The sequence below is a fragment of the Nelumbo nucifera genome, chromosome 6, assembly GCF_055504915.1.
Source record: "Nelumbo nucifera cultivar China Antique chromosome 6, China Antique-T2T, whole genome shotgun sequence".
In the NCBI taxonomy this organism is placed as follows: Eukaryota; Viridiplantae; Streptophyta; class Magnoliopsida; order Proteales; family Nelumbonaceae; genus Nelumbo; species Nelumbo nucifera.
In genome coordinates this window covers 11,286,260-11,296,685 of record NC_142654.1, presented here as the reverse complement: position 1 = coordinate 11,296,685, position 10,426 = coordinate 11,286,260, and the positions used below count along the sequence as shown (strand labels likewise).

The 10,426-nt window shown below is 38.7% G+C and overlaps 1 protein-coding gene across 1 annotated transcript; it reads right to left on the bottom strand.

Moving 5' to 3' along the window:
• Positions 1 to 4,615: 4,615 nt before the first annotated feature.
• Positions 4,616 to 6,468, bottom strand: LOC104591313 (UDP-glucosyltransferase 29-like). The gene has a single exon (XM_010250120.2). It carries the CDS (start codon positions 6,432 to 6,434, stop codon positions 4,839 to 4,841), a length of 1,596 nt encoding a protein of 531 aa, XP_010248422.1. The 5' UTR covers positions 6,435 to 6,468; the 3' UTR covers positions 4,616 to 4,838.
• Positions 6,469 to 10,426: the final 3,958 nt, after the last annotated feature.

Sequence of the window (10,426 nt, the reverse complement as noted above, 5' to 3'; positions counted from 1 at the left end):
CGTCATCATTCCCATATGACAAATCCATCTGATTCTATTGGATTTTTTTTTCTTTTGGTAGAAATTGGATCTAGTTTTGTAGTCTTATTTCCGTTGAATCAGAAAAAAAAAAACAATATATTGATATAAAGTTGATTTCATGAAGTGGAAAATGATTTTATGTGCATATCAATTAATAAAATGTGTTTAAGGAGTATGAAAGGTTTCATAACAAAATAAAATATCATTAGATATTGTTTTGTAGTATTTAAACAATTGTGAGATATAAAAAAAGTGAAATTATCTACAAAAAAAAAGATATAAAGAATGAAATGAATGATGATATAAATTAATGGAGGTGCGGATTCGAATCCTGTTACCATTGACTTTGAAAGAGAATTATTAGTGTGATGCTATCTTATTCTACAAAAAAAAGGAAAAAAGAATTACAGCCCCTAGGGATCCAGACATACTATTAAATACCGAAAAGAATTGTGCAATTTCTCCATGTAACCAAAATAAAAGATAAAATTATAAATCATTTGCAAGAAGACTTTCAGACCTAAATAACCTATCTAAGCCTGACCAAAACTCACATGCACCCATCCCAAGCCTACACCGGAAGGATTTTGTTGTAATTTTTTATGCTTTAATTAACATATAAATATGATTTAAGAAAGGAGAGGAAAGACTCGTGTGAGCATTGAAGTGGGAGAATTCATGGCCTCCCATATACAGAATACCTAGGGATGTTAGTGGATCGGGTTAAGAGGTAAATCTGCATCCAAGCATGGTTTTCTAAACTGGATCGGACCGAATGGTCAAACTGGAAAAATGGAATCGATCCCCAAAATTAAAATTTTGTCAAAAAATCATTAATTTGGTCAATAAAAACCACTGATTCGGGTGTTTAAACCATTCGAACCATCCAAACTGTTTAACAATATTGACCATTTTTTATTTTTTATACTTGGAAACGGACCCTTGACTGGTTCATAGACCAATTCGGTTTTAAAAACCTTGCATCCAAATTCAAAAGTATTGATACATGTTGGTACGGTGAAAGGGATGTATTAGTAATCTGTACCCTATACATACAATTAGTTTGGTGTCGAAATTTTGAACCTTACCTGCATCAATCTGACTTGGGACCAGTCTTAAATCGGGTTTGGGTTGAGATAGATCTATACCGGATCTGACCCGTTGAGATAGTAGCAGTGCAGCATTTATAGGTTTGCCTTGGTTTTGGTTGAGTGTAGGTGCACTGTTGTGGGACAGGTTGGGTTGAATTTGGTGTTCCATTTCCTTTAATCAGGTGTAGGTGGGGCTCGGTTTGGAGTGAATTCCGGCCTGGTATGGGATTGATCCAAATCCATACTACATTGGCATATATTCCGGCTGATTTGGCTGTAGTGAAAATAAATTTGCACTGATACAAAATTATGGTAGTACAAATGATTTGGTTGCAAATTCTGATTTATTTTTGTTTCAAATTTTATCTTATTTTGTTTGATTGCAGTACAAATGAAGTAAAATAAAACGTGAAACAAAATAAAATAAAATCCAAAACAAAATTAAACCAGAATTTGTGTTCTTTTTATTTGCACTCCCATACATTTGTACTAATACAAATAAGATTGCACTACAACCGAACGCAGCCTAAAGTCATCCTACACATACAAATGATCACGGTTCTTAATAGATGGTTTTGATATTTGACTGGCTGGGTTAATTGTTTAGATGGCTTGAGGGCAGCAAAAAGTTTGAATCTCCACAATATATAACTACTGAATGCATTCCCTGTTGAAGGCCCTTCTCTTTCCCAGTTAGCTTTAACTGCCTCCTCCCATTACCTGGAAAGACGATCTATAGTCTATTGTCTAATAGGAGAAAAGTGAAGAAAAGTAAACCAGAATTTACACTCAATCCATTTACACCAGTACAAATGAAATTTGCACTGCAATCAAATGAAGTCCAAATTTTTTTGCTTGTGTGGGAGAAAGTCATATAGAGGAGCTGGGATTTGCTGCTCACACCACCGTGTTCACTTATTATGTTATCGATCATGAATGAACACACCAATGTACTAGCATATCCCAAGTGTACGGACATATTCATTCATGATTGGTTACATAATAAGTGATACAAAGTGTGGTACGAGTAGAGTGGCTCAAGAAGGTGTTTATAATTTCCCATGGTTATGCAATGTCTATAAAACCCCTCCCCTCTCCCCCTCATATGTTAAATTTACTGGGAGATGTTATTGATGTTGGATTGGAAGCCCTGATTGCACGGTTTCTTCTAAGGCCATGCTTCATAAATGTTCACCGGATAGGATTAGCCAAAGGGGATATCTGTTTCAATGGGATTTTAGAACAATGATTCATGCTCCACACTAGTCATAAAATATATGGGCCCTACAACGGTTCAACCTTTTACTATGGGATCAAACATTTTATGATTGGTGTGAGGCATTATCATTGGTTCCACATGCATCTTTCTACACAGCCATTGAGTTCAGCTTATCCAAATAAAATGTTGCACTGTATTGTCAGAAAATCCTATTTATCTCCCCGGGTTTTGGGTTCCATTGTTCGAGACAGTGTTAATTTGTTTTTTAAGTTCAATTATAATATCGAAAAGACATGATACCAAAAAAACTTATTACCAATCAAATGGGTTTTCATCCAAATTCATGGGTTTTATTGATCAAATCCTTCACGGCATCATGTATTTCAAGCATTATATATTTTCCTTTTTTTAGTTGTATGTTAGTATTAGTCTTTTTGGTGGTTTGTTATGCTAATCTTTAATGAAATAGTATAATGGCCTGTGCAATGCACGAGATATTTGAATCAATGAATGATAACACAACCAAATATAGATCTTAGCCAAGTTGGGTGTGGCCACTTGTTTGATTATTCACTACTTGTGTTAGTGCCAATATGTTTAATTATCTCAAAATGAAATCATACTTCAATTACTTCATCCTAATTGAGTGTGAGTGGTAATGTTAAGAAAACAAAATTAACTTAAAACATGACCAATGATTCCATTTGACATATAATGTAATATGTGTGTATATAAGTACGCAAAAAGCTCCATATTGCAACATTAGAATCATAGTTTTCAAGGCGCCAAGGCGAGGCTAGGAGACCATAGGGCGCCCAGGTGGGTGCTTAGGCGTTGGAATTTTAAAATGTTAGTTTTCTTGAGTTTTTATTTTATCTGTGATTTTTTAAGCTATTTTATTGGTTTTGTATGATAACTAGCAAGCATGTAAACTAATTATTAACACTATAAATCATTCAAATGAGTATAAATTTCATATAAAAAGCTAAAAAGATAAAATATTACCAATTTAGCAATTAGCATGTATTCATGACTTCATGTTCAACATTAAATATATTATTTTTAATAAAAAGGAGTCTAAACCAACCATAATGCTTTGTGCCAGTCATAAATTAAAATCCAAGGGCTGGTCCTAGTTGGAACAGTGTGGCATAGATTTAATTCAATTAAAGAGCCTAGTAGCAAGGGGTTTGCTCTCAACTTTCCAGGATGTTGAAATCAAACCTAGAAGATGTCAAAAGCAAACCAACACAAGGGTTTTGCTCTTATCTTGCAAGTGCAAGATGTTGAAAGCAAACAACTTAGATCTTTATGTAGAACAAGCACTAAGTTTTTGTATTTTTAGGGTGTCTTTCGTTGATGGTTAAGAGAATTAGGTGTGTGAGAACTTATAAATTACAAAACACCAGAAAAATGCTTAGAAATTACAAATACAAACTTGATTTGGACAAATGTAAGCTTGTTAAAGACACATGATTAAACACTGAATTAAACCCAAAGATGAAAAGTAGGGGTGGGCATTATTCGGTTAAAACCAAGAAACCAAACTGAAAATTTTGTTTTCGATTTTTTTTTTTAGTTTTTGGTTATTTTGATTTGTTTTTTCGGTTTTGTAAAATTTTGGTTTCAGTTTCGATTTTCAAGTTTAGAAATTTGGTTAACAGAAAAACTGAATTAACCAAACTTTATTATCTATATATATATATATATGTTAACATATAATACATATATAATATATATAAAATATATTATATTGTATTATATTATGTATTAAAATATGTAATTTATTATATACATTGTATAATGTATATTTTTTAATATATAATATATATTAAAATATATATAGTATTGAAATTCGGTTTTAACCGAAGACTGAACCATAACCAAAATATATATATATATATTAAAATTAGGAAATTTTTACGAATGGGACGATTACCATTTCCATTTTTATTAATGATCAATAGAAATAAAAATAAAAATAGTATAAAAGTTGTGGTTTAAAGGAAAAAAAAGGCACATGTTACAATTAAGAAGAATAATGGAGATGTCGGATGTGCTGATAGCACAGCAACGAACATGATATATATATATATATATATATATATATATATATATATATATATATATATTGCATTATTTGTGGCCTTGTTGGTCGAAAATCAACGTCGATCCAATCAAACATGCTATGAGCAAGCTCAATAACACCAGGAATCAGGATCCAATAAACTCAACAATCATACTTCTATCAGTGTCCGAATCCTCTACAGGAACCGGACGATACTTGGCCCCACATGGTCCACCGCTTTATTCTAACTGTCTGGATCCCGCGCGTACCAGTGGAACACTAGATTACACTATGACACACACTGTACTGTCTAGTAGAACTCAATTCAACTAAGCGCTGGGAGTCCGGATCTAAGGAACATCATTGTAAGCACGTTCAATGAGCATTTAACGTGTGTAATATCTGTTCCAACCAGATCCGAACTGCCTAGATACTTGGTTTATGCTACGAGCGCTTCGCTCTTTGAGTTTGAGCGAAGTTCTCCAAACTTTTCTGCCACCACCTTCATCTCTGAGCAAAGTTTTCCAACCTTTCCTGCTGCCACCACCTCTACCTCTTTCTCCTCTCTCTTTGAGTTTGAGCAAAGTTCTCCAAGCTTTCCTGCCACCACCTCCATCTCTTTCTCCTTTCTCTTTGAGTTTGAGCAAAGTTCTCCAAGCTTTCCTGCCACCACCTTTATCTCTTCCTCCTCTGATCTCTTTGAGTTTGAGCAAAGTTCTCCGAGCTTTTCCGCCACCATATCCATCTCTTCCTCTCTGATCTTCTCACTTAATTCTCTTGCTTTTCTTCTAACTTCTTCCCCTTGTTTCTCCACCACCACCTCTTTGATGGCCTTCGCCGCCTCTCCCCTAAGAAAACTGCCATCCTTCTCCCTCTTAACCTCCACCCCTACGCCAAGCTCTACCACCACCCTTGAATTGGTTGGCTGATCAAGGTGCATCGGCATTGCTACCAGTGGAACACCAAACTTCATTCCCTCCATTACCGAACCAGAACCACTGTGGCTCACAAACCCACCAATGCTGGAATGGTCTAGTATCTGTGCCTGTGGAGCCCAGCCTTCCACCACAATTCCCTTCTCTCCCACCTTCCCCAGGAAGCCTTCCGGCAGGGCTTCGTCAAGGCTCATTTTCTCTCCCTCAGGAAATCTTACAACCCATATGAAGCTCACCCCACTAAGCTCCAGCCCATAAGCCATTTCTTCTAGCTCGGCTTTGGACAGAAAGAACTCACTCCCAAACGAAACAAAGACAACTGAACAGGGGTCCTTCTTGTTAAGCCATTCCATGGACTCCCATTGCTGGTTGTCTTCATTCTGAGTAGTATCCAGGACAAGCGGTCCTACAGGTAAGATCTCCTTCCCCGTAATGACGGAATAGTAATCGATATATTTTTCTTCAATCTCTCTAAACGTCTTGAACATAATGAAGCGTGAAGATTGGTCGATGGACTGTATGAGCCGCACCTTGTCTGTCAACCCGTTGGCAGAGGATTCGAGCAACTGGGTAATCTTTCGATCTTCGTGCTTTTCAAGATAGATTGCAGGAAACGGGAATTTGACGCCAGGGTTCTTGCAGATGTGATAGAAGAAAGCGGACGTAGCACCACCAGTGATCAAGAACTGGACAGCCGGAATGTCTAGGGAGGAAGCCAAAGTGGGTGCCCATGGTTGGATAAAATCATAGATTAACAAATCAGGTTTCAGAGTCCTGAGGAGGTTCAAGAAGGAAGGTTTGGCCATGTCGAAAGCTTGCTTGAGGGTAGGCATGAGATGGGGAGGGAGGCCTTTGGTGGTGTGGTAGTGAGGAGGGAGGCCTGGGAGAGTGGGAAGGTGGATCTCTACCAGCTGAATTGAAGGGAAGATCTTCTCGCTGAGTTGGTCTCTGATGGAACAGAGGTTTACTGGGGTGGAACAGAAGTAAACGTGGAAGTTCCTCTTCGAAAGTCTCTTACCCACCTCCAAGAAGGGAGATATATGACCATGAGCTAACCATGGAAGCATGAGAACAGTGAAGCAGTGTGGCTTGGTATCCATGAGATCACTCACTCACTCACTCATTCGAGGCTCTTTGCTCTGTTAGTTGATCAAGTGTTTGTGTTTCTGTCTTTCTCTGTCGTCTTTCACCTGTTAATAAAGGGCAGCATGTTTGGATCTCCCACGGGAGTCACGAATTCATCGCTACCACGAGAGTCACGACGAAATTAATGCATAATATATAAATATTAAATATAGCGGATGCCCAATAGTCTCACACATGTTGTTGCTAATGATTTAGTAATTTTTGGCAAGCCACCGTACATGAGCTTGAAAATGTAAAGAAGGCATTTCAGATTTTTTGTTGTAGTTCAAGGTAAGAACGTGCAAGATGAAATGCATCTTACAAAGACACAAATATTTGGGAGCCCCCCTATTTATAAGCAGAAACAAGAATGAATTTTTTTCTTCGGTGGTAAAAAGGGTTTGTAACAGACTTAATGGTTGTCGTGCACATACTCTCTCATTTACAAGCCGGATTGCACTTGTGAATCATGTGGTAATAACTATTCCTACTTACTTGATGTCAGTACTTTCACTCTCCATAATAACATGTGATGACATAGAGAAGGTTATGCGTCATTTTATTTGGGGTGCTTCTGATTCGAACAATTTCTATCCGACAGTTTCATGGCAAAAGATATGCTTACCGAAAGTTGTAGGTGGCTTAGGTGTGAGACGAATGAAATACTTCAATGATGCTTTGTTAGCTAAGGTTGGGTGGAGAATCTTAACTGAACAGGGTTCCATATGGGTTTCAATTTTGAAGTCAAAGCATTTTTCATTTGAAGATGATGTAACGCAATCCGGCTGCTCCCTGCAGGAGATGATTTGGCTACCAGCAACGACGGGAACTAAGGAACCTCCAAGAGATGAATCATAGAACCCGGGGTGACTTACTCGGCGAGGACACTCCGATGGTTAAGTTAGCACTTAGTAGCGAGCTTGAAGATGATAATAGATTGTGAGAGAGCTAGAGAGCAGAGATTACGCCTCGCTTCGCCCCTAGGGGGTGAGGTCTTTATATACTGGAGTCCTCGTGGGTTTGGTGGAGTAGTTCCTGGATCCCCGCTGTGATGGGATCCGTTTCCGTGTTAGGTGGGGATAATGCCACCAACCGGTAAGGTTGCCCATTTCCGCCTGAATCGGAGAGTAGGTGAGTTAATATAGCCGTTTCAAGGCACAATCCCGTAAGACGCGGGGTACGGTGGTGAGCGCCTTAGAATTACCACGCGACGGTTGGTGAGCATCTCCTGAGCTCGTGTTCTTTAGACCTGATATGAATGCTGAAGTGCCTTGGGACCGAGGTGGTCCTGATGTGACCTTGCACCGAGGTAGACTTGTCCCGAGGTAGACTTGTCCCGAGGTGGACTTGTCCCGAGATCGATCCGTTGTGGACTTGGCATATCAGGCTGAGCTGTTGTCCTACTAGTTAGGTCGCGTCCACGTGTCCCCCTATTACTAGGTCGGGCCAAATCACCCTGCATCAGAAGAGTTTTTGGATTGTGATCCTAAATGGCATGACTGTTGGGTGTGGAAAGGTATTTGTCGCTCAAGACATGTACTTCGTGCGGGTTGTGTGTGTCGGGTGGGTAATGGTCACTTTATAAGTATATGGGGTAATTCATGGGTCCCCTCTCAACCAAATTTCAAATTACAGACCCCACCTACCAGTGTTCCGGATGGCATTTGTAGAGTTTGTGATCTTCTAGGCTCTAACCGACAGAGGAGATTGGATCTTCTTCACAGATTTTTTGATCCGATTTCAATTCGAAACATCCTTAAGGTCCCTATCTCTATTAGATCAAGTGGTGATGATGGTTGGTTGTGGTTGTTAGAGCATAAGGGTATTTTTTCTGTTAAATTTGTCTACAAACATCTTTGCTCCATTTCAACTGATGCTCAAGACAATGCGTTTTGGAGGAAGTTTTGGAAATTGAAGATTTACCCAAGGATTCTACTATTCTTATGGAAAATATTACATGGAGGACTGCGCACACGAGACAAACTTTTTGGTGTTGGGCCTGAAGCGTTATGCCCTTTCGGATGTAACCACATTGAATCACAGAGCATTTATTTTGGGATTGTTCATTTTCAAGAGCTATTTGGTTTTGGTCTTCTTTATCTTGGAGACCAGATCAACTTTCAAATATAACTATTGCTGAATGGATTCGGAATTTTGTGAATGGTTCACAGGGTCCTGATGAGGAGTGGATGTCTGATCTAATTCTTACGACTACTGTGTTGTGGAAGATCTGGGACGCTCGTAACAAATGCATTTTTCAAGGGTATTCGGCTTAGCCAATGGATGTACTTCAGAGTGTGTATCGTTTCTATGGGGAATGGAGTTTTATACAATAATCAACATATGTGGATGTGGAAGTTCAACACATTTGTAGAAGAAGGGATCCAAAATGTGTCCCTACTGACATGGATGTTATTATTTATACTGATCCTACAGTCATGGATGAATTTAGTGATGCTACATGGGTGATTACTGGGGTGAATAATAGGTTCATCAGGGCAGGAGTTACTCCATCTCCTCTTAGTGATGTTGAAGGTGTGGAAGCATGTGCTATTCTTTCTGCTTTATTGCATTGCTCTGCATTTCATCATCAAAAAATCTATGTGGTAAATGAAAATCTCAATGTGATCACTGTCTTACAAGGAAAATTGCTCTCTTCGTCATGGGCTGCTCAACCAATTATATCTGACATTAAGAACATTGTTACTTGTTTTGATGATTTGTGTTTTGTTCATGTGCATAGATCTTTAAATTTGATCTCTCATACTTTAGCTACAAGGTTTAGGGGAATTCAACATGAATTTGTTTGGGTTTCTCCTCCTGATGTACTTGTTGACTTTTTTAGCAATTGAAAGTTTTGTTGCAGCAAAAAAAAAAAAAGTCTTCAAGTGGGTCTGCGAAAAAAAAATGCTCCTTTTCTAAAGGAGGAATGGTCTTCTATATTCACGGTGGATGTTTGGGATCTATTGACCTGGCTACAGCCTTTGCACACATATTACAAATTGGGATTTGCTGGCGCCTTATAACGACTTCATAGCACATCTCATCGTGCATTGGGAACGTCTCCCATAAATAATAATACATAAGTACGGGAGATGTTCCCAATACATGGTGGAATGTATCTGTAAGGTCAGTGTGAGGTGCCCTGTGTGAGGAGCAGATCCAGTCTCACACATTATTACAGCCGCATGGGGTCTCCATGAATAAGACCAACCAAAGTTAATTTGCCTGTAATTGTGATTTTTCCTTTTTTTTTTATGTGATCTAGGACAGATTCATATAAATTTTTTACATATATAGGCAGGGGCAGAGTCAGGAAATTTTCATGAGGGGCCAAAATCTAAAGTGGATGAAAGAGGGGGATAAATGTAAATGGGCCCATAAGAGGGGCCAACCATTAAGTTGGGGAGTGGGGGAGGGAGGAATTTACATGAAAAATTGTATTAATAGTGGGAGATTTCTGGACCACGGGGACCATGGCTCCCCTGGATCCCCCTGGCTCCGCCCTGCATATAGGGATGAGAGTTGGTCACTTGGTTGGAAACTTGGAGTCTTGAGTACCGGATCTAGTAGCTAGGCACATCATTATAGACAACTTTTTGCCATGAATATCAATAAAAGACAATATTTTTATAAAATAATCAAAATATGATAATTTTTTTTTGAAAAATATCAAGAAAGGGTAGTGACACTGTTCATCATCTTCCTCTGCTTTGTATTATAAAGCCACAATTGCGAACTGTTCCTCATCTTCCTAATTATTTCAAGTTCCAATTGTGTGAGATATACTGATTCGTCATTCATATTCTCTCTCTCTCTCTCTCTGTGGTTGTTTTTAATAGGTGGTTGGACAGTACACCCTGCCAGGTCCATCGATGACGACTGCGGCAGGGGGGTTCCGGTGACGGACCTCATGCAATTACAATTGGACAATTGGGGAAGCACTTGAAGCGACTGCAGTGGTAGC

Excerpts from the sequence above, each read along its gene's own strand:
- LOC104591313 (XM_010250120.2), bottom strand. The coding sequence starts at position 6,434 with ATGGATACCAAGCCACACTGCTTCACTGTTCTCATGCTTCCATGGTTA.